General features: G+C 45.9%; 2 protein-coding genes across 2 annotated transcripts in view; one reads left to right on the forward strand and one right to left on the reverse strand.

Annotated features, from left to right (window-relative positions):
- The window catches only part of MTBP (MDM2 binding protein), a 146,817-nt gene extending 142,335 nt beyond the window's left edge, over positions 1-4,482 (reverse strand). The window contains exons 1-2 of the mRNA XM_082257933.1: positions 4,331-4,482; positions 1,417-1,488 (exon numbers count right to left, since the gene is read on the reverse strand). Of these exons, the coding sequence (XP_082114059.1) occupies positions 1,417-1,488; positions 4,331-4,409 (151 nt within the window). The 5' untranslated portion in view covers positions 4,410-4,482. The remainder of the gene's footprint in view (positions 1-1,416; positions 1,489-4,330) is intronic.
- A 473-nt stretch (positions 4,483-4,955) lies between these two features.
- MRPL13 (mitochondrial ribosomal protein L13) overlaps positions 4,956-24,082 on the forward strand; it is a 121,877-nt gene continuing 102,750 nt past the window's right edge. Inside the window, exons 1-2 of the mRNA XM_082257932.1 lie at positions 4,956-5,090; positions 10,343-10,466. Coding sequence (XP_082114058.1) covers positions 5,064-5,090; positions 10,343-10,466 — 151 coding nt within the window. The 5' untranslated portion in view covers positions 4,956-5,063. The remainder of the gene's footprint in view (positions 5,091-10,342; positions 10,467-24,082) is intronic.

Genomic DNA, 24,082 nt, shown 5'->3' on the forward strand with positions numbered 1-24,082 from the left:
GGGGGAACTGGTGACTCAGGCGAAGTACTCTAAGCTCCTCTTATTCTTTCTCTGCTTCTATGCCCGAAAGGCATTATTGATGAAGTGGAAGGGTGCTGACCCCCCCACGGTTGCACAATGGAGGGCGTTGGTGGATGCTGCTCTGCCCCTCTACAAGCTGACCTATATGGGGCGTCAATGCCCCCAAAAATTTGGGAAGGTGTGGGATGCCTGGATCGCAGCTAGACCTCTGCAGATCTGATCACGTTGTGTTGTTTATTGCTTTTGGGGCCCTGGTGGCAAGGCTGCTGCTGTGTGGTTATGGGCCGTGGGGTGCTGTGGAGGCGCTTCTGTGTCTCTGCTCCCCTGCGGTTCGGCCTCCTGGAGCTCCCCTCGGCGCCTCCCCCTCCCAGGGGACCAGGGGTCTGGGGGGACTGTGGGCTATTGCGGCCCTGATGTTACTTCTGTATATTGAGATGAAAGCCATTCCTTATGTCTGTTTACTTGCTTTATTTATCGCTGATGTGCATTTGCTCTCTTTGGATTGATTGGGTTTCTTTTTTATTTCCTGTGTATCCATACCTTGTTGGCACTGTTACTTTATTATTTGTTTTAAATCAATAAAACGTTTCTGTTAAAAAAAAAAAGGTGCAGACAGACACTCTGTGCTTTCCCCCCTGCTGTCATAACAGCCCTCCAAATTACACAGGATCGCTCTTACATTGGACGGTACACGGCTTGATTACCCTCCCTCAATCTCCTCCGAAGACTGCTCATCTCCCAGAAATGTGGGTGGGGGCGGGTAATTAAACCATGTACAGTTTAAGCCAAGACCAAGCGAGCGAGCCTGTGTAATCCGCTGTACGAAGGAGCGTTCCACTGACAGGATGGGAAAGAGCACAGAGAGCCCGCACCTCCTCCCAACTCTCTCCTCTCTGCCGCTGACACTTCTCCTTTCCCCTGACCCTTGCCCTCACCCAGAGTGCAGGGATTGGGGGAGAAGATCGGGTGGGTGGACTGGCTGGAGCCTAAGTATCGGGACGCGGTTTCTGGTCGCCGTGGTATTGTTGAGCTTGGATCTAATATGGGTTCTAATCCTCTCCACTCTATCCAAAACTAAAAAAAAGTTTGGTCTTTAGTTATACTTTAAAGGGTTAAATCAAGCAGTGAGGAGGCAGTATATTACCTCCTCCTTGTCTGTCAAAAACTGCGCCACATGTCCTAATGAGACCGATCTGTGACTCTTTATGTCATGCACTTAACACCTGAACCAGCCACAGAAAGTAGGGGAGACATCCATGGAATCTTCAGAAAAGCCAGCACAGGGACAACTTACCTGCTTCAAGAAGTAACAAGAAGTGTTTTCTGTTGAATGCACATCAAGAACACTAAACAATACTAAAAAACGTTGAAGAGGTGTGAAGGAAAGCGACTTACCTGGGAAGGTGTCTGTGTGTTTGGTGGAGTAATCCTTCAGCTGACTATAAACATCCTGAACGTCTGATAACCCTGCAAAGGAGGAAATAGAATGAGAATAAAACTAGAAATCAGAGGAACATTTATACCAGGGTTCTCCAAACTACGGCCCTCCAGTAGTTCAGGAACTACAATTCCCATCATGCCTAGTCATGTCTGTGAATGTCAGAGTTTTACAATGCCTCATGGGACATGTAGTTCCACAACAGCTGGAGGGCCGTAGTTTGGAGATCCCTGATGTAGACTATGGTTACTAATCTCATCACCCGGAATTATGGGTTGTCAGGGAGACCCATTGCTTCACTCATTTCTGAGTAGCTGAGAGAAGTGTAAAGCTCGAGGGTTTCCCTTTACTGGTTTCATCAGTGCCTTTAGAAAGTACTACAAGCATAGAGCAGCCAGGCACACGGTAATAGCAGGGGTCATCAAAGCCAAGTTACCTTTGAAACTGATCTTCAAGTGATTGTAAAGTCTTGTTTTTCTTTTCCTATAAAAATAACAAACATGTTATACTTACCTGCTCTGTGCAGTTGGTTTTGCACAGAGCAGCCCCGATCCTCCTCTTCTTGGGTCCCTCTTCGGTGCTCCTCCCTCTTTTTGAGGGCCCCCACAGCAATCAGCTTACTATAGGAGCACCCAAGCCGAGTCACGGCTTCCTGTGTCCATTCAGACATGGATCCTCACTCCCTCTCCTGATTGGGTAGCTGATTTTGATTGACAGCAGCCAATGACTCCGCTGCCGTGTCCGGATCTCTGCTTGCCTCCAGCCAAAGCACCCTCCCCCCCACAGTTAGAAATCACTCCCTAGGAGGAGTACACTTAACCCATTGATCACCTCTGATGTTAACCCCTTCCCTGCCAGTGTAGTTTATACAGTAACAGTGCATTTTTTTTTTTTGCACTAATGACTGTATTGGTGTCACTGGTGTCCAAAGAGTGTCACATTTGTCCGCTGCAATGTCGCAGTCCCACTAAAAATTGCTGATCGCCATCCAAACTAGTAAAAAAAAAAAAAAAAAAAAAAAAAAAAAAATATCTATCCCATAGTTTGTAGACGCGATAACTTTTGCACAAGCCAATCAATATACGCTTATTGGGATTTGTTTAACCACCTCAATACTGGGCACTTAAACCCCCTTCCTTCCCAGACCAATTTTCAGCTTTTAGCGCTGGTGCATTTTGAATGACAATTGCGCGGTCATGCAACACTGCACCTAAACCAAATTTGTGTCATTTTTTTCCCCACAAATAGAGCTTTCTTTTGGTGGTATTTGATCATCGCCAGGTTTTTTCTTTTTTGGTGCACAAATAAAAAAATACCGAAAAGTTTGAAAAAAAAAAAAAAAGAAAAAGTTTTTTTGTTTAGGTTATAAAATTTTGTAAATAGATACGTTTTTTCCTGCACTGATGAGCACTGATGGGGTGACACTGATGGGGTGGCACTGATATGCAGCATTGGTGGGCACTGATAGGGAGCGCTGATGGGGACTGATCGGCGGCACTGATGGGGACTGACAGGTGGCACTGATGGGGACTGACAGGTGGCACTGATATGCAGCATTGGTGGGCACTGATAGGCAGCGCTGATGGGGACTGATCGGCGGCACTGATGGGGACTGACAGGTGGCACTGATGGGGACTGGCAGGTGGCACTGATGGGGAGCATTGGTGGGCACTGATAGGCAGCGCTGATGGGGACTGATCGGCAGCACTGATGGGGACTGACAGGTGGCACTGATAGATGGCAATAACGGGCACTGGTGGGCAGCACTGATAGATGGCATTGGTGGGCAGCACTGATAGGGGGCACCACTGGCAGGCTCTCTGAGCCCTGTTTGCCATCCCTGGTGGGCATCCCTGGTGGTCATGGGTGGGCATCCCTGGTGGCTCTAGTAGCACCCCCCCCCCCCCCAGGGCTGCACTGGTAATCAATCATCTGATTACCAGCACAGACCCCCCCTGTGATCAGTGAGTAATTGGAAATACTCACTGATCACCCCCGCAGCAGCACCGATCCTCTGATCTTCTCCTCACTGACAGGATCTGTCAGGAGGAGAAGAGATCAAAGCCATTACAACGGCTCTATTTACATTACATGACGGCTGTGATTGGACACAGCCGTCATGTGATCAGGAGGGCCAATCACAGGGCCCTCCTGCCGAGTTTTGTTGCTCTGTGTCCTAGGGACACAGGCACATCGAGATCGCGCCGCTGCGCGTGCCCGCGGCGGCGCGATCTCTCTCCTTCTGAAGGACGTTCCGGAACGTCCGATCAGAAGGACGAGACTCCCACCCGGCCGTATATGTACAATGGCCCGGGTAGGAGGTGGTTAAAGAGGTTGTAAACTCACCTTAAAGTCCTTAACCTATAGATAAGCCTATGATAAGGTTTACCAATAGGTGCTATAAATATCTCCTAAACTTGCACTTTTTAGGAGATATTTACAGTGCATGCAGCCGATGATGTCATCAGCGAATGCACTCTGAAGGAAGGACCACCCGCGCCGTTCCTACAGAGCCCTATGCCGTGAACAGCATCTCCCGCGCGCATGCATATGATGTAATTGCGCCCCCAGCCAATCAGATGGCCGGAGGATGCGAATGAGGAAGCAGGACGGCCGGACATGTCGTCCGTTCTATCGCTGAGCGGTCGGCACTGCAGGGGCCACCAATGAAGTGTAGGTTGCAGGGGTTTACACCCCCCTGAAAATGCAGGTTGCCTGGCTGCAGAGGAACAAGCATGCAGCAATTGAAGTCAGGACTCTGCACCAGTGTGTTCAGGCTGACTTAGCTTAGCAGCCAGGCAGCTGGCATTTTCAGTAGAAGATGCTTGCAGTAGCAGCACCCCCATATAAAAGCAATGAGGTTTGTGGTACCTGCGGGGAGGGCCTGCTGCTGGTCCCGAGCTCCCTCCGGCTTTCTCTGCCAGCTGACGAGCAGCACATAGCGCTCCATATACACCCGGACAGCTCCTCTTCACCACACCGGGAACCGGAACTTCCCCCTTTATGGTACGCACACACAGCCCAGAATCAAATCGCCGCGCCAGTTACGTACTTCCGCCCGGCTGTCACCACCTAAGACTTTCCCCCGGAAACATGTTCCCGGACAGAAGGTTCCTGCAGCACACTGTCACAGCAATGTAGTCACTAGAATTTAGTTGAAGGTTACAATGTTCCCCTACCTAATACAATGTAGCAAATACTTTTTTTCAGTCAAAACAGACTGGTAGCTGGGAGTTCGATTTGAGGAAAAATGCATTACTAAGCTTCACATAAAGTGTCCCGTTATTCTCTCGTTGAAATTAACAGTGAACGCCATTTTGTCAAAGACCAAATACTGTTGAATGTTAAGCAATAAACGCAGGAAAAATGTCTCCGCTACTGGATACACAAATACATCAGCGAGAAAATACTCCTGACAGGTCTCGTGTTATGCGTGTTTTAACGAATGGCGGGAACCATTTTGTCGTAGACCGTATGGTACCGACGTCTAGGAAATAGACTTACCAAACATGGCTGCGAAGAAGGAGACATAAAATACTAGGGGTGGACCTCTGGTGAATACAGTATTCTGTCTGGCTGTGTGTGTCATGGTGACCTCCATGTGATGGCGAGTTACAGCAGAGCTGCCCAGGTAATGATGTCTGTCAGAGATCGGAGCCCCGGAAAGGCGTTCTCTCATGGCTGCATAATGCTGGACATACACAAGGCCGGATTTCCAGCCACAATTAGGCCAAAGCAATGGGCTAAGTCTGTCCCATACATCATACAATCTGATTGTACAATCTCCTTTAGATCCACCAAACAGACTGTATAAAAAATGGGGGTGTATTCCCCTCCCTGCGAGCCACAGGCCCTGCATACAATAGGAAGCAATGGCTGGATGCAGGTCGTGTGTAAACCCACTATGTGCGGCCCTGGGGGGAGGCAGCCCATGATTTCTATGGGGGGGGGGGGGGGGAGGGGTGTCTCCACCAAGGGGAAATACACTGAATGTTATGTTCTACGACCCCAGCTATGGCCATGAGGCCTGAGTGGGCCCTGCTGGTCGCTGACGACCGGGACATATCTGCCGCAGTGCGCATATGTGTGTGCACAGGGACCAAGTTTTGGACCGGGGGGGATTTCATTTAAATCACTAGGAAAAAGGCTTCATTTAAACCATCATTTTTTTAAGAGCAACTGTCATCTCTGTCCCGCAGCGGCGGCTTCTCTTCTGCCCCACAGTGGCTCCTCTGTCCCGCAGCGGGTCCTCTTCTGTCTCGCAGCGGCTCTTATTCTGTCCCGCAGCGGCTCTTATTCTGTCCCGCAGCAGCTCCTCCTCTGTCCCGCAGCGGCTTCTCTTCTGTCCCGCAGCGGCTTCTCTTCTGTCCCGCAGCGGGTCCTCCTCTGTCTCGCAGCGCCTCTTCTTCTGTCCCGCAGCGGCTTCTCCTCTGTCCCGCAGCGGCTTCTCCTCTGTCCCGCAGCGGCTTCTCCTCTGTCCCGCAGCGGCTTCTCCTCTGTCCCGCAGCGGCTCTTCCTCTTTCCCGCAGCGGCTTCTCTCCTGTCCCGCAGCGGCTCTTCCTCTGTCCCGCAACGGCTTCTCTTCTGTCCCGCAGCGGCTTCTCTTCTGTCCCGCAGCGGCTTCTCTTCTGTCCCGCAGCGGCCCCTTCTCTGTCCAGCAGCGGCTTCTCCTCTGTCCCGCAGCGGCTTCTCTGTCCCGCAGCGGCTCCTCCTCTGTCCCGCAGCGGCTCCTCCTCTGTCCCGCAGCGGCTCCTCCTCTTTCCCGCAGCGGCTCCTCTTCTGTCCCGCAGCGGCTCCTCTTCTGTCCCGCAGCGGCTCCTCTTCTGTCCCGCAGCGGCTCCTCTTCTTTCCCGCAGCGGCTCCTCTTCTTTCCCGCAGCGGCTCCTCTTCTTTCCCGCAGCGGCTCCTCTTCTGTCCCGCAGCGGCTCCTCTTCTTTCCCGCAGCGGCTCCTCTTCTGTCCCGCAGCGGCTCCTCTTCTGTCCCGCAGCGGCTCCTCTTCTGTCCCGCAGCGGCTCCTCCTCTGTCCCGCAGCGGCTCCTCCTCTGTCCCGCAGCGGCTCCTCCTCTGTCCCGCAGCGGCTCCTCTTCTGTCCCGCAGCGGCTCCTCTTCTGTCCCGCAGCGGCTCCTCTTCTGTCCCGCAGCGGCTCCTCTTCTGTCCCGCAGCGGCTCCTTCTCTGTCCCGCAGCGGCTCTTCCTCTGTCCCGCAGCGGCTCTTCCTCTGTCCCGCAGCGGCTCTTCCTCTGTCCCGCAGCGGCTCTTCCTCTGTCCCGCAGCGGCTCTTCCTCTGTCCCGCAGCGGCTCTTCCTCTGACCCGCAGCGGCTCTTCCTCTGACCCGCTGTTGACTTACCATAATCACATTCAATAGGGATGCACCGAAATGAAATTCTTGGCCGAAGCCGAAGCCGAATAATAATAAAATGTTTGGCCGAATACCGAACGCGGTGTTTTGCATTTTTTCCATTTATTTTGCCAATTTTTTGTCCTCTCTCTTGTCCTCTCGTGTCTCTCTCTCTCTCTCTCTTGTCCTCTCATGTCTCTCTCTCTCTCTCTCTCTCTCTCTCTTGTCCTCTCATGTCTCTCTCTCTCACTCTCTCTCTCTCTTGTCCTCTCATGTCTCTCTCTCTCGCTAAATGTTACTGTAGGGAATGGGATTCAGTGCACACTGCAGCCTTGTACCATAGGGTTAATGTTAGTGACACTGTAGGGATTGGGAAGGATGCTGGGAATGGAAATCAGGAAGCATGCAGGCAGCCTTGTAAATTTTAATTGCAGATACAGGGCACTGGGCAGGTCAGGGTTAATGTGGTAACATCAATTACTCAGTGACAGTCAGTCAGTGTCAGTGTGGACTCGATCAGATTATACCGTGACAGACAGTCTCTCATAGTGGTGGTAGTAGGAGGCTGGAGGTGGACTAGTAGTAGCCTGGAAAGGAGCACAGCCGCATACATACATTACTCGGCACAGCGGAACCAATCAGGTGTGCAGGCACGTGTGATTTGTTCGCTGTGCAGCTAATCACGGCGTGATTGGCTTCCTGAATGTGCCATTGAAAAAACTAGGGAGGAGAGTAAAGCCCCGTACACACACGCAGATCGTCGTCATACAAATGTTCCTCTTTTCTCCCCGGGATGTCGGTGTCTGTTGAAAAGTGCAAAGACAGCACAAGGACAGCACAAGAATTTTGTCTGCAGACTTCAGCTGACTGCAGAAGTGATGTCATGTAATGGTTAACTTTCCCTGTGTTTTTTATTTTCTGAGCATGCCCAGTCTTGCAAATCTGCGGTCTGTCGGCCGAATTCTGTACTGACAGGCGAACAATCGTCCGTTCTGGTGTCCGCAGACAAAAATTTTCATGTTTGCAAGAAAGACTTTTGTCCGCGGATTGTGTGCAGACATCTGTCGGAGGCACCATACTAACACGCATACAATCGGCAGATCTTTCGTCCGCCGACGTTTGTATGACGACGATCGGTACGTGTGTACGGGCCTTAAGACTCACTGAATGTGTGGGGCGGGCTGCAGTGCACGAGTGAGTAATGTATGTATGCTCACCGCTGAAGTGTCCCGGCTTCCCCTGCCTAACACGGAAGTCTGTGAGTCCTCCTGTCCTCCTCCGAGTCCCTTCCCCCTGTAAATATCGCCTACGGCCACAGAACGATAGTCAATATCATATCGACTATCGTTCAGCCCTATTATTCGGCAACAAATTATTCGGCCTTTTGACTTATTCGGCGGAACACCGAAAGTGCTATTTTTTCTATTTTCGGCCGAATAATAATTCGGCCGCCGATTATTCGGTGCATCCCTAACATTCAACAACAAGGTGAGGGACATGGTGGCAGCAGGTGAGTGGATGCCCGCTGACAGCCGCTGCCATGATGGATATGAAATAACAGGTGCTCTTTAAATGTAAAGACTCGTTCTTGCTGGTAGTTAGTGTGTAATTGTGTGACTGCATCAATGCAGTGCATGTTATCTCAGCTTCCAGAGCTTAGATTCATTGAATGAGTTTACCAATACTGTAAATATTGCAGAATAAACAGCCTCATGCTACATAACTAAGCGCCATTTCATGCTGAATAAACTAAATTATTAATGTATCTTAAATAGAAAACTATCTTTAGAGACATTTTTGCTCCAAAAGCATTTTATTCAAATAAATTTGACAAAAAGAAAAAAAAAAATCAGATTTAAATTAAAAAAAAAAAAAAAATCAGATTTTTTTTTAATTAAAAAGAAAAAAAAAAGTCATCAATTTTTATCCACCCTGGTTTTGAATAGAGTGGAGAGGGATTAGAACATTGGTCAGTTTGTATTGTTGTTTGTGTCCCTTTAGGGAGATTCCCCCTCTCTATTTGTCCTGCTTACCATTATCACTGAAAGCAAAAGAAAATGATGAATATTCGGTTGTCGCCAGAACAGAAATAGAGGAGAAATCTTCCAATGGAGACATTCGTTCTGGTGATGACATGTTATTCCCTCACTTTGGAGGGATTTTCTCTCACTTCCTGTTTTGGAAATTTTCCCAATGGGACACAGAAGGAAAATACAAACCCCACAGAAGCTGTAACATCCCCCTATCCAAAATAAACTGCTCAATAAAAATTAAAGGAACACTTTGAAAACACATCAAATCTCAATAGGGAAAAATCTCATGCTGGATATCTATACTGGTATGAACTGGGTAATGCGTAGGATCTATACTGGTATGGACTGGGTAATGCGTTAGGATCTATACTGGAATGGACTGGGTAATGCGTAGGATCTATACTGGTATGGACTGGGTAATGCGTTAGGATCTATACTGGAATGGACTGGGTAATGCGTAGGATCTATACTGGTATGGACTGGGTAATGCGTTAGGATCTATACTGGAATGGACTGGGTAATGCGTAGGATCTATACTGGTATGGACTGGGTAATGCGTTAGGATCTATACTGGAATGGACTGGGTAATGCGTAGGATCTATACTGGTATGGACTGGGTAATGCGTTAGGATCTATACTGGAATGGACTGGGTAATGCGTAGGATCTATACTGGTATGGACTGGGTAATGCGTTAGGATCTATACTGGAATGGACTGGGTAATGCGTAGGATCTATACTGGTATGGACTGGGTAATGCGTTAGGATCTATACTGGAATGGACTGGGTAATGCGTAGGATCTATACTGGTATGGACTGGGTAATGTGTTAGGATCTATACTGGTATGGACTGGGTAATGCGTAGGATCTATACTGGTATGGACTGGGTAATGTGGTAGGATCTGTGCTGGTATGGACTGGGTAATGCGTTAGGATCTGTGCTGGTATGGACTGGGTAATGCGTTAGGATCTATACTGGTATGGACTGGGTAATGTGTTAGAAGCTATACTGGTATGGACTGGGTAATGTGTTAGGATCTATACTGATATGGACTGGGTAATGTGTTAGGATCTATACTGGTATGGACTGGGTAATGCGTTAGGATCTATACTGGTATGGACTGGGTAATGCGTTAGGATCTATACTGCTATGAACTGGGTAATATGGTAGGAAGGAAAGGATGCCACAGTGTTTGATGGAAATGAAAATTATCACCATACAGAGGATGTAGAGGAGAGAAGACGTCAGATAAACAGGTACAACTTATATAGGAGGTTTTTTGTCTCTGTGTATCAGCTGAGGCCAGTCACTTCACTGGGTATTTGGAAGAGTTTACAACCACTTTAAGAATACATGCTTGATTAGATTTTTTTTTTTTAATCCAGAGTTTAGTGTCACATTTAAACTTGATCTCTCTGATTTTAGCCCATTGTCATGGATTGTAATATGAAGTCACTAATCGATTTGTTTCCTGGAGCTGTATTTTAATATATTGTTTCTCTTGTGTCTAGCAATGGGCCACATTCTCCCGGGTATGGCATATTATTGATGCCAGGATGCAGCCGCCAGGGAAGATCGCATCACTGTGCTCCACCCACCTGCAGGGGATACACAAGCCGGTCTACCATTCTCTGAGTGAGTCTACTGCAATATAAAATAGTGGATGTTGTCATCAGTAATGTGACCTGGATGTGGGCCCAATCACATTGTTCTTTCAGCGTCTAGGGGGGCATTGCTGGGCTTTGTGCTGCAGACCATTTATTCCCTGTGGACTCTTGAAGATAAAATCCTAGGATAGTATAATTTTACAGTACATTGGTGCAGCTTGGACCAATATAACTATGTCTATAGTACAGTGTTGGCGCTGCGCTGTTAGAATGAAGGTGTATGTAATGTAATCAATATGTAAGCATTCCACAAACTATAAGGCCCCTTTCACACAGGCGGAACGTTCAGATCCACCTGTCAGTTTTTTTTGGGGATCTGAACGGATGCCCCATGCATCTCTATGGGGCATCGGATGTCAGCGGAGACATGTCCTCTGACATCCGATCCGATCCGTCAAATCTGGACGGATGGAAACCCTATTTTCCATCCGTCCAGCGGATGGGATCGGATGAGAACGGACCGACGGTCTGTTCTGGAGATCGACCGATTATCGGCAAAGCCAATATATCGAGGGCCGATATGCACTTTCCCTGATATATCGGAATCGGCCTTTTGATTTACCGATATTGCAGATATTTGGGGAAAGTGCTGTACCTCTAGCTGCAGGCATCACCCCGGTACCGGTGTCCATAGCCGACGGTCGGCTGTCTTGTAATGACAACCGATGCGGCTGAGAAGCCGCTCGGCTGTCATTCCAAGGAGCGGGAGGGGATGTCCCCCCCCAACTGCCTTCCATGACATGACCTCACGTCCGGGTACTGGCGGGGCCAAATTCAAAAACTTACAGCATTCAAAACAGCCAAACTTGGTGTTTTAAATGCTTCAAGTGCAGAGGAGGGGTTTGGGGTCTTTTAGACCCCCAGATCCCTCCACCACAGTACCTGTAGATATTAAAAAAAAAAAAAAAAATTGTAATGTCCGAAAATATCAGCCGATTCCGATGACCAAAAAAATCGGTATCGGCCAATCACTAGTCTGTTCCTATCGATTCCCCCATAGAGAACAGCGGGACCTGACAGCTGTTTTCGAATGGCGGCTGACCACCTGTGTTTAGAAAGCAGCAGGCCGACTGCTCAGCGAGGAACCCCAAAGCAAGTGGAAACCACTGGAGTAGCAGCGTGTATTTCAGTGATTTCCAGCTTCAAGGGGGATAGGCTAGGAATGGTGTGCGTGCGTGTGTGCGTGCGTGCGTGCATGCATGCGCGTGTGTGTAAATCTCTACAGCGGGTATAGAAAAGAATCACCCTCTTTAAAATAATCACATTTTGTTGCTTTTGCAGCCTGAAATGAAGACAGATACGGTATTTGTTTTATCCAGCTGTGTTTACTCAGTGCTACTTGTAAAGTCCAAATGAAAGATATAACATCAACATGTCATAAAAAATCAAAAACAGAATCATTGGGTTAGAAAAAGGTTCTCCCCCCTCCTAAAAATGACTTGTAAACTCAATCAGGTGTAGCTAAATGCCTTTTTAATGGCACACAAAGATATTTGACTTTTTTTTTTTTAATCAGATAATTTTTTATTGAATTATTTTTTCACATTACAAGACAACACTGAACAATAAACTAGCGATAGAGCATCATCCCCATAATACATGTACCAGTATACCAATATATATGTATGCACAGCTGTTAAAATACATGAATCGAATATAAGCAACAACGTTAACAATGCTAGTGCTCAACGGCTGCTGGTAGTATCCCTGTGCCATAGGAAGAATTAAAAAAAACCCTGAGGTGTCACCAGAGTGCCCCAGAATAGAAGATAAATCGGGATTCCACACTCAGGGGAAGCCTCCCCGAGTCCTAGCAAACATGAGAGAAGTCTATCGCTCAAAGAAGGAAAAAAAAAACGGGGGAAATGGGGGAGTGGGGAGAGGGAAATCTGGTGAACTGCCCAGCAGCAGCGCCTCAAGAGAGGTGCCAGCCTGGTGAAGCCAATACTAATAACTGTCTAGTAAGCGAGGTTAACCCCTGCCCGCCCAGGTAACTGTAGAGCATAACCCAACCGATGGAGCAGCGCTATGTTGATGTGGAGACCCCACCCATAATCCTGTTTGTGACTAAATGAAGGGGAGCCAGGCCGGGAACATCCAGCCATGGGCCCTATATACGGTCAAACAGAGCAGTCCCTCTATGTCTATAGGTGAGATTTTCTCTGACCAGTAGCGCTTTAACTTCCTCCGTCCGTTCAGTGTGAGTAGGTGCAAGTGGGAAGATCCATTTCCTGGCTAGAAACAGGACCCTAAGGACCGCCGTGTGAACCTCAGAGGGGTACTGTTCCTCATCCAACCAACCCAGGGCGCACAACTTCGGGTCCAAGGGTAAAGTTAATTTCCAGATCGTGTTAACGGATTGTAGAACTGTGTGCCAATAGCGATGCAGTTTCGGGCACCTCCAAAGCATGTGCAGGAGAGTGCCCGTGTGAACCTTGCAACGGGGGCAGAGGGGAGAGTCCCTCCTCTGTACAGCTATGCAAGCGCTGTGGGGTCCTATACGTGCGGTGTAGAATAAATAGTTGTGTGAGCTTTTGAGAAGAGGACAGAGCAGGCGGATCTTCTCTGTGACACACAGGGAGAGATCACAGGATTCAGCATAGCTGAACCTGCGATCTGTGTCTGTGTCACAGAACCCCCTCCCCCCACACACGTCAGTAAGCATGAGGCATACATTTAACCCCTTGATCACCAACAGTGTTAACCCCTTCCCTGCCAGTGTCATTTTTACAGTAACAGTGCATATTTATAGCACTGATTACTGTAGTAATATCACTGGTACCCCCAAAAGTGTCAAAAATGTCAGTTAGGGGTCCGCTCTGTCCGCCGCAATGTCACAGTCCCGCAAAAAATCGCAGATCGCCGCCATTACTAGTAAAAAAAAAAAACCAATAAAAATGACAGAAATTTTTCCCCTAGTTTGTAGATGCGATCACTTTTGCGCAAACCAATCAAAATACGCTTATTGCAAATTTTTTTTTCAAAAATATGTAGCAGAAAACAAATTGGCCTAGAATGTTAAAAAAAAAATGTTTACTTTTTTTTGGGGGGGGGGGGGGAATGTTATATATCAGAATGTGAAAAATATTGTTCTTTTTTTCAAAAATTAAAAATCGCACAGGTGATCAAATACCACCAAAAGAAAGCTCTATTTGTGGGAAAAAAAGGACCTACATTTCGTTTGGGTACAGCGTCGCATGACCATGCAATTGTCCGTTAAAATAACGCAGTGCCGAATTGCAAAATATGGCCTACCCTGGAAGGGGGTAAAATCTTCCGATCTTAAAGTGGATAAAAATACGCTCATTGAGAATTTTTTTGGCAAAGACATGTAGCTAAATACATTTTGGCCTAAATATATGACAAAAATTGAATATATTGGATATTTTTTAACAGTCAAAGTAGAAAATATCATTTTTTTTGTTTTTTTTTTTATTAATATCGCAAAAAATAAAAAGCACAGAGGTGATCAAATACCACCAAAAGAAAGCTCTGTTTGTGGGAAATAAAGGACATAAATTTAGTTTGGGTATAGCATTGCATGACCGTGCAATTGTCAGTTAAAGTCGCGCAGTGCCAAGTTGAAAAAAGTGGCCTGGTCATTGAGCAGCAAAATCTTCCGGTCTTAACGTGGTTAAATTGTGATCAGCTGTGGTCATTTTGATTAGCTCAGCATGACAAAAGCTTTCCTGGAGCATTTCAGTCCCTGATAGTGCAACTGAAGCAAACAATTAACTATGAGTGGCAAGGCACTGTCCCCAGGATCTCTGGGTTAAAGTTGTGACCAGGCACAAGTCAGGACATGGATACAAAAAAATGTCAAAGCCTTTTTAATGCCTAGAAGCACAGTGAAGTCTATAATATTAAGAAGTCGAAGGTATTTGGTACCTTTTGGATCAGGATGTTGCTCCAAACTGCATGAAGGAGCCAGGAGGAAACTGGTCAGAGAGGCTACCAAGAGGCCTACAGCAATTCTGAAGCAGTTGTAGGAATTTATGGAAAAGAATGGTCATTGTGTGCATGTTACTACAATATTATAAATTCTCCACAAATGTGTCTTGTATGGGAGGGGTGCAAGAAAAAAGCCATTCCGCAAAAAGACCACATACAGTCACGACTGAGCCAAAATGCACCTTGAAGATTCTGAGGACACATGGAAAAAGGATGTTATGGTTGAATGAGACTAAAATTTAATCATTTTGCCTCAACACCAAACGATATGTCTGGCAGAAATCCAATACAGCTCACCATCCACCAGCAGGGACTGGAGCACTTGTCAGGATAGAAGGAAAAATGGATGGGGTAAAATATCATTAAATTCTCTTAGGAAACTCTGCTGCCCTCTGCCAGAAAGTTGTCAATGGGAAGCAAGTTTTCCTTCCAACATGACGATGACCCAAAGCACACAGCAAAAATTACCACACAGTACTTGAAGGAGAAAAAGGGTGAATGTCGTCCTTGCATGGCCTAGTAAGAGCCCAGACCTAAACCCAACTGAAAATCTGTGGAATTACTTGAAGACTGCAGTCTACAAACGGCCATCATCAAATTTAACTAAAACTTGAGCAGTTCTGCAAAGAAGAGTGGGCAAATATTGCAAAGTCTAGATGTGCAATGTTAGTAGAGACATATCCCAACAGACTAAAGGCTGTAATTAAAGCCAAATGTGGCTCAACAAAATACTGGCACAAGGGAGAGATCCTTTTTCCAATTATTTTCTATCTATCTATCTATCTATCTATCTATCTATCTATCTATCTATCTATCTATCTATCTATCTATCTATCTATCTATCTATCTATCTATCTATCTATCTATCTATCTATCTATCTATCTATCTATCTATCTATCTATCTATCTATCTATCTTATTCCTATTCTCTATCCTATTCTATTCTCTTCTCTTTATCCTCTTCTCTTCTCTTTATCCTCTTCTCTTCTCTTTATCCTCTTCTCTTCTCTTTATCCTCTTCTCTTCTCTTTATCCTCTTCTCTTCTCTTTATCCTCTTCTCTTCTCTTTATCCTCTTCTCTTCTCTTTATCCTCTTCTCTTCTCTTTATCCTCTTCTCTTCTCTTTATCCTCTTCTCTTCTCTTTATCCTCTTCTCTTCTCTATCTTATTTTATTTTCTTGTCTATTTTATTCTCTGTTCTCTTTTCTCTTTCCTCTTCTCTTTTCTCTTCTCTTCTCTTTTCTTTTTCCTCTTCTCTTCTCTTTCCTATTCTCTATTCTATCTATCTATGTCCTACACTGTATTCAGGCTGGATCAATGTAACTCTGTATGATTAGATAGCTGTAGCTTTCATTCCGCAGGGGGTGTGTTTGAGCTCTGCAGAGAGCCCACTGCTTTCCTACAGAGAGCAAGTGTCCTGCCCTGCAGCTGCTGGCAGGGGACAGGCTTTTCTACCCAAGATGTGGCTGCTTTCCAAAGAAAGCCAACTGTGGAACTTTGAACACCTTATTTTAAACTGCTTACTGCCCGCTCACGATAGATTTATTATGGGCAAGCGGTACAGGCAGGTTAGACAACAAATTGGTACGTTGCCGGCTTGCTTCTAGGTTAGGGGCTTGCGTGCGGCCTCTGCCGACCCATGCTGTGATTAAACACAGCACAAATTTGACAGCTGAAGTCAGTTGATCGGCTGTGGCCAATCACCCACAGAGTTCTGTGTATTACAAACACAGAGAACTATGTGTACTGTAAATAGCGATCTGGCTGTTTTTGGCCTCTTTCACACGGGCGTTCCGTATGTCCGTATATAACCATATCCGTTTGCGGGTGATATACGGACATAATGCTTGTCAATGGGATTGCTGATGTCAGCGGATGACCATCCACTGACATCCGATTTGCGTCCTTTCAGTTCTGTTCCGTTTTTTGGAACGGAACAGAACTCTATTTTTCTTCCGTTTTAAAAAAACGGAAAGGGCGCAAAATCTGATGTCAGCGGTGTCATCCGCTGACATCCGCAATCCCATAGACCTACATTATGTCCGTATATCATCCGCAAACGGATGGGATGATATGCGGACATACGGACCGGATGACACAAGTGTCATCCATGTCCGTAAAAAAAAAAAAAAAAAAGTGCCGCAGCGGACGAAATTGAGCGGCCGTGTGAAATAAGCCTTACTGAAACTGGAGAGTGCAAAATCTGGTGCATCTGTGTATGGTAGCCAATCAGATTCTGACTTAATTTTGTTCAATTAAGCTTTGACAAAAACCTGGAAGCTGATTGGTTTCTATGCAGAGCTGCACCAGATTTTGTGCTCTCCAGTTTTAGTAGACCAACGCCATTGTGTCTTTGTGCATTGGATAGATGCCAGTCACTGCAGAGGTGCATAGAAAACATTCCTATGTGCCCCGTTCACCCTGCAACGCTGCCATCAGACGGGTTGCAGTGCGTTGTGGAAAAATGCAGTTCAGATGCATTTTTCTGCCACCCACCAGAGCTCACCCGATGTCACCACAAATAGAGCTGTGTGAAATTACAATTTGATGTTGTAGCAAAGTTAAAAAAGAAAAAAAAAAGGGCATACACTGCCTACGTTACTTCCGGTTATTTGGAACGCATCTGGAGCGCAAACCGGCACCACCATTGCGGCTCCATGATCTGGCTGTTCTTATGGAATTTCAATGTAAGTGACTACTTTATTCAATAAATAATACCTATACATACTACACTATGAGTTTTCCCACTTCCCTTGCCGCATATTGAGACCACCACACCGACGAGACACACAGTGGAATCCTTTACAGCCCTTCCCTATACAGTGGAGCGAACTCCCAGGCAACATCCCCATCCCAGTGAGAGGATACAGTTCCTATTGAGGAATACCGGGAGCCACACAAAAGGGACCATTTACCCACACTAGACCCCAAGGGGTCATCTGGTAAGTGGGCTGAACATTAGGTGATGGATGTCCCTTTTTGCAAGTAATATACAATACCATTATTTCTGTTGAAGATGCGCATGGGGGAAACCGTAGCTAAATTGCAACATGAAGATGTGATGATATGATCTGTAACACTAAATACTATTGTATACAACTTTCCGCTCGTTTAAGGGTTCAAGACCAGTACTTCGAACACTGTGATCCCATCCGGATTGATTTTATGTTGTACCATATTTTACCAGCAGAGGGCACTGCTGTCTCAGGAATCCGGAAATTTTCCTCTAGTAGTTACATTCTCACCAAGTACATTTGCTATGGGACAAGGGGGCCATACTGGTGAATTACAAAGTCTACACTCAAATGTCGATGTCAACTCTAACTGAATAACATTTAGTAAGCTAAAGCACTGTTTATTATAAAGAATTACTATTTTCATCAAATAGCTGTCACCTTTTTTCATTATTTTTTGCATTTCGGTGCTGCTAAACTCTTGCAGCTTCTTTGCAGCCACTTTCTGTGTGCATGCACTCCAGCAATTGCTGCATGGCACTTCTCAGGTTGTTTTCCTAATGGTGACAACAGTGGGGCATGCCTGCACAATGAATGTTGGAGCAGCCACATATAGACTCTATTAGGAGAATGTGTGATATGGTGACAACGCAAGAGAACAGTTTGTAGACAAGAAGACAGTGTTGTCACCCTATTACAGGAAGTGACTGCAGAATGACCTTCATAGAAGGATGACTAGGTATGCATTTATTTAAAGCCCAGCCCTGGGAAATGTTAAAATTGTCCCTTGCAGTAAAGTTGTGCCTTTACTGGAAGGGTTAAGTGCTTGCTTTGTCTAGGGCAGGGGTCTCCAAACTATTGCCCTCCAGCTGTTGGTGAACTACAAGTCCCATCATTGCTCTGCATCTAGGAGTCATGCCTGTGGCTCTCTGAGTCTTGTAATGCCTAATGGAACTTGCAGTTCAACAGCTGGAGGGCTGTAGTTTGGATACCCCTGGTCTAGAGGAGAAGAGAAGCGCTTTTACTCCCAGACAGGTGGCATTCCCTTATGGTTTAACAGTGGACTGTGCCTCAGTATCCTCACGTCCAGTGCAGGGCTATGGGCGCTGCATTGATCTTAAAAGGACCTTAAGACTGCTGGAGGATGGTGGAGAAGAGGCTGCAGTGCAGAGGATTGGGTAAATCTTCCTTTCTGTGTCCCCTAGACAAGCAATTAACCATTGCAGTGTAATCTCTGCCCCATTGCCATTTTACAGAAAATTACAGATTGAAAAGGAAAGGTAATTTTTAATAACATTAAGGCTGCATTCACATGTCAGCGTATGGATCGCGGGCAGAATCGCCGCGATTCCGCCTGTGATCCAGAAATCATTGCAAATCGCGGGACGTCCTGTGCGTTTCCCGTGATTTGCAATAGCACCCCAAACGCTGAGCGATGTTGCCGCGATTTCCACCTGCCGAATCGCGGTAACATCGCGCAAAAAAAATCGCGGGACGCAATACGCTCTAAAGAAGCTCTTGTACTTTTTTGGGCGTTATGCGTCCCGCGGTTTTTTTTTTTTTGCGCGATGTTACCGTGATTCGGCAGGTGGAAATCGCGGCAACATCGCTCAGCATTTGGGGTGCTATTGCAAATCAACGGGCAACGCACAGGCGTCCCGCGATTTGCAATGATTTCTGGATCGCGGGCGGAATCGCGGCGATTCTGCCCGCAATCCATACGCTGACATGTGAATGCAGCCTCAGTTACAACATGACTTTTGCAGCAATTGTATATGCTATATTTATTTTGTTTTTGTATTTGCAATTTTTTTCCATGAAAGTGGAGTTACTCTTTAGATCTAGGGCGAGGTGTGATGTAGATGCATACTCTGCATGTAAAATACTGACCAGTAATGCAGATTTTTTTTTTTATTTTTTTTCAATTCTAAATATGGTCCAATGAAAACAATGAGATCAGTAAAAAAAATAATAAATGCCTGACCGCCTAAATAAGTTCCATTTTTGGCACCCGTGCGCTGGAGCCCCTAACTGTCCCACACTCGGCACCATCTCAATGTGATGTTTTTTTTTTTCTTGTCCGCTCCGTAGTATTGTCCTATTAATCCCTATGTGATCATGGTCCCTGGGAGGGCTCCTCCACATTACTAATACACATATCAGTCCTTGCACATACCATCCCAGTTTCTCTGGAAATCCCCATTATAAAGCTGTGACAGCCATAGATAAAGGTGGCAGCTGTGTTTATTAGGTGCATTGTGTGCCCGTCTCCTATCATTTGTCCAGCGTCTCTGATGGACATGTCCTATACCAAGTCCCATCCGCTTACCAGTTGCCGCACTGTATGCTGAGGCTGATCCCTCATCACAATCACTGCAGGTAACATAGTTACTGATCGGCCTTTGCTCTGGAATGTCTGGGATCTTTAATTTTTAAACAGAAGATTTTACAGTTACGTCTGAAACATGTAAGGACATACAGGAGATGTTAATAATGCCTCTGTGAGCCAGGAGCCTCCACCTGGCCTGCTGGATAATGGCAGAACCTCATCATCGTTCCTGGACAGGCGCCACATGCCCCGCAGTTACATAGCAGCATTACAAATCAGTTTTAAGGAGGCAGCAAACCGGTTTTCCATGGACAAAGCCTTAAATCTAGATCTGGGTTGACTGATCAGTGTGTGTGTGAGCTCTGCTCATTGACCTGATTGGTCAGATGTGGTAAAATAATGAGGCCATCCAGACCTGAAGTTGTCCATGGGAGTTGCAGCTTGCACCCTGTTGTCTTCAAGCAATATACAGTGGGTATAGAAAAGAATCACTCCTCCCTTTAAAATAATCACACTTTGCAGCTTGAAATGAAGACAGACAGTTTTTGTTTTCTCCGGCTGTGCAATTTATAACATCCAAGTGAAAGATATAACATCAACATGTCAGAATTTATTTATTTTTATTTTTTTAACCACTTTACCACCGGAGGATTTTGCTGTCTTACATCCAGGCCACTTTTTGCGATTCGGCACTGTGCGACTTTAACTGACAATTGCGCGGTCGTGCAACGCCGTTCCCAAACAAAATTTACGTCCTTTTTTTCTTATAAACAGAGCTTTCTTTTGGTGGTATTTGATCACCTGTGCGATTTTTACTTTTTGCGCTATAAACAAAAAAAGAGCGTAAATTTTGAAAAAATAACAATATTTTTCACATTTTTTTATATGAAATTCCCCCCCCCCCCCCCCCAAAAAAATGTAAAAATCAAATTTTTTTTAAATTTTTGGCCAATTTGTTTTCTGCTACATATGTTTGGTAAAAAAATCACAATAAGCGTTTTTTGATTGGTTTGCGTAAAAGTATTGCGTTTACTAACTAAGGGAAAGATTTCTGTCATTTTTGCTGTTTTTTTTTTTTTTTTTTTTTTAACGAGTAATGGCGGCGATCTGCGTTTTTTTTTTTTTGCGGGACTGCGACATTGCGGCAGACAGATCGGAACCCTGACTGACATTTTTGACACTTTTGGGTACCAGTGACATAACTACAGTAATCAGTGCTATATATATGCACTGTTACTGTAAAAATTACACTGGCAGGGAAGGGGTTAATGTATGCCTGGTGCTTACTAACGTGTGTGGGGGGAGGTGACTGAGGGACACAGGCACAGATCGCAGGTTCAGCTATGCTGAACCCTGCAATCTGTCACTGTCTGTCACTTGGGAGGTCCGCCCGCTTTGTTTACACAAGCGGGCGGATCTCCAGACTCGATTCCCCGACGATCGGGGGAAGAGCAGCGGCGATCGCCGCCGCTCCTCCCCTGGCCCGACTCCTGCTGTGAATGAATACAGCGGGAGCGAGCCTCCGGCCACAAGGGGAGGAGTCCAGCGACGTAGGTCTACGTCGCTGGATGGGAACTAACCATTTTGCCGCAGTAGAGCTCCAATGAGTGGTCGGCAAGTGGTTAAACGGAATCTCTGAGTTGGAAAAAGGATCACCCCCTTGTGTCAATATTTTGTTGAACCACCTTTTGCTTAAGGCTACGTTCACATGTGGGCGTAGCGGATCACCGGCAGAATCGCCGCAATTCTGCCCGCAATCTGGAATCATTGCAAATCGTGTAACGCTTGTGCGATGCCCGTGATTTGCAATGGCACCCCAAATGCTGTGCGATGTTGCCGCAATTTCCGCCTGCCGAATCGCGGTAACATCGCGCAAACAGAATCGCGGGACGCATGATGCCAAAAAAGGTACAAGAGCTTCTTTTGGGCGTCGTACGTCCCGCGATTCTGTTTGCGCGATGTTACTGCGATTCGGCAGGCAGAAATTGCGGCAACATCGCACAGCGTTTGGGGTGCCATTGCAAATCACGGAATCGCACAGGCGTCCCGCGATTTGCTATGATTCCGGATGGCGGGCAGAATCGCGGTGATTCTGCCCGTGATCCTCTACGCCCACATGTGAACGTAGCCTTAGTTCTGTTGGGATTTGTCTCTACTAACTTTGCACATCTATATTTTGCAGTATTTGCCCACTCTTCTTTGCAGAACTGCTCAAGTTCAGTTAAATTTGGTGACTGTGACTTCACTGTCAATGTTTGTATACATCTCCTGACTTTATCTCAGAGATTTTTTTGACAGTGCCTTGCCACCATTGGTTGATTGTTTTCTTCGGTTGCACTACCAGGGACTGAAATGTTTCAGGAAAGCTCTTTTCGTGCGTCAAAATGACCACGTCTGAACACAGGTCTCTCTGACCAGTTTCCTCCTGGCTCTTTCATCCAGTTTGGAGCAACGTCCTGATCCAGGGAGGGTTGGTGTTGTACTAAATACCTTCCATTTCTTGATAATAGACTTCACTGGGCTTCTAGGCCAGTGATGGTGAACCTTGGCACCCCAGATGTTTTAAAACTAAATTTCCCATGATGCTCATGCACTCTGCAATGTAGTGGAGCATCATGGGAAATGTAGTTCCAAAACATCTGGGGTTGCCAAGGTTTGCCATCACTGATCTAGGCAATAACAAAGCCTTTAACTTTTTTGTATCCATCTCCTGACTTGTACCTGGCCTCAACTTTAGCCTGGAGAACCCAATGACAGTGCCTTGCCACCCATAGTTACTTGTTTGCTTCAGTTGCACTATCAGTGATTGAAATGCTCCAGGAAAGCTCTTTTCATGCTGAGCTAATCAAAAAGACCACAGCTGATCACAGTTGAAAGTCAAATGCCTTTGTTTGCCATTAAAAAGGTGGTTAGCTAGAGATGATTGAGTTTACAAGTCCTTTTTCGGAGGCGATGATCCTTTTTTCCAACTCAGTGATTTCTGTTTTCATTTGGATGTTATATGTTGAGTAAATAATATGAGTAAATACAGCTGGATAAGACAAAAACTGTGTCTGTCTTCATTTTAGTCCGCAAAGCAACAAAATGTGATTGATTTAACCTGTTCCCGCCCGTGCTATAGCCGAAAGACCAGGAGGGTGTCCATTGATGTCCTCCCTTGCTCGGACTTAGCTAATCACAGATCTGGGTTAAGAGCCAATCACGGCTACCCTTTACCACATGATCAGCTGTCAGCCAATGACAGCTGATCACACAATGTAAACATGAGCCAATTATCTTTTTTTTTTTTTTCTCACTTGACAGCGTGGATAGAAAAGTTTAAAGCCGATAACCGGCTTCTGTAAAAGGGACATCGGTCCCGACATTTGCCCACCAGTGCTGCTAATAAATGCCCACCAGTGCCACCTATCAGTGCCCTTCAGAGCCTCCTCATCAGTTTTACTGATCAGTGCCCATCAGTGCAGCCTCATCAGCGCACATCAACGAAGGAGAAAATTACATATTTGAAAAATTTTACAACAAACTATGAAAAATATTTTTGTATTTTTTTTTTTTTATTTTCTGTATTTTTTTATTTGTTTAAAAAAAAAAAACCCACTGTGAATAAATACCACCGGAAGTAAGCTCTATCTGTGTGAAAAAAAGATGAAAATTTAATATGGGTACAGTGCTGTATGACCGCCTAATTGTCATTCAAAGTATGACAGCGCTAAAAGCTGAAAATTGGCCTGGGCAGTGAGTGGTTGAAGTGTGCTGATTCTTTTCTATACCCACTGTAACAGCATTGTGTCTGGCAGATTGTACTGCTTGTGTGTAGTCTCGGCTCTTGCACAAAGAAGGCGATCAGGACTTTTACAACTCTATATTCCAAGTAGTGCATTTTTAATTTCTACATAGGAGTGATAATAAAACACAAAGCTGACGCGTTTCAGCGAGAGCCTTAGTCATAGCATAACAAATCGCCCTGAGTTTCGAGGCTTCTGGGGCCGTTTGCCGGTTTTTTTTTTTTAATGTGGACATATTGGGGTTAATTTACTAAAGGCAAATAGACTGTGTACTTTGCAAGTTCATTTGCTCCAGCGCTTAGTAAATGAGGTGAAGCTGCACATTGCATAGAATACCTAATCCAATGCAAAGGAAAAAAAAAAGCAAATTTTTGCTTGCACGTGATTGGATGATGAAAGTGCACAGTCTATTTGCCTTTAGTCAATCAACCCCATTGTATTTTGCTGGTGTTGTTGGTCCTAGGGTTTGGGTGCTTTCCAAGATGATGTTAAAGTGGAGTTCCACCCTAAAATTAAACTTACCTCCATCTTCATGCCCGGGGTCACCTGAAAAACAAATGGATAA

This window comes from Pelophylax lessonae (assembly GCF_965119305.1).
Source record: "Pelophylax lessonae genome assembly, chromosome: 5".
Taxonomy (NCBI): domain Eukaryota; kingdom Metazoa; phylum Chordata; class Amphibia; order Anura; family Ranidae; genus Pelophylax; species Pelophylax lessonae.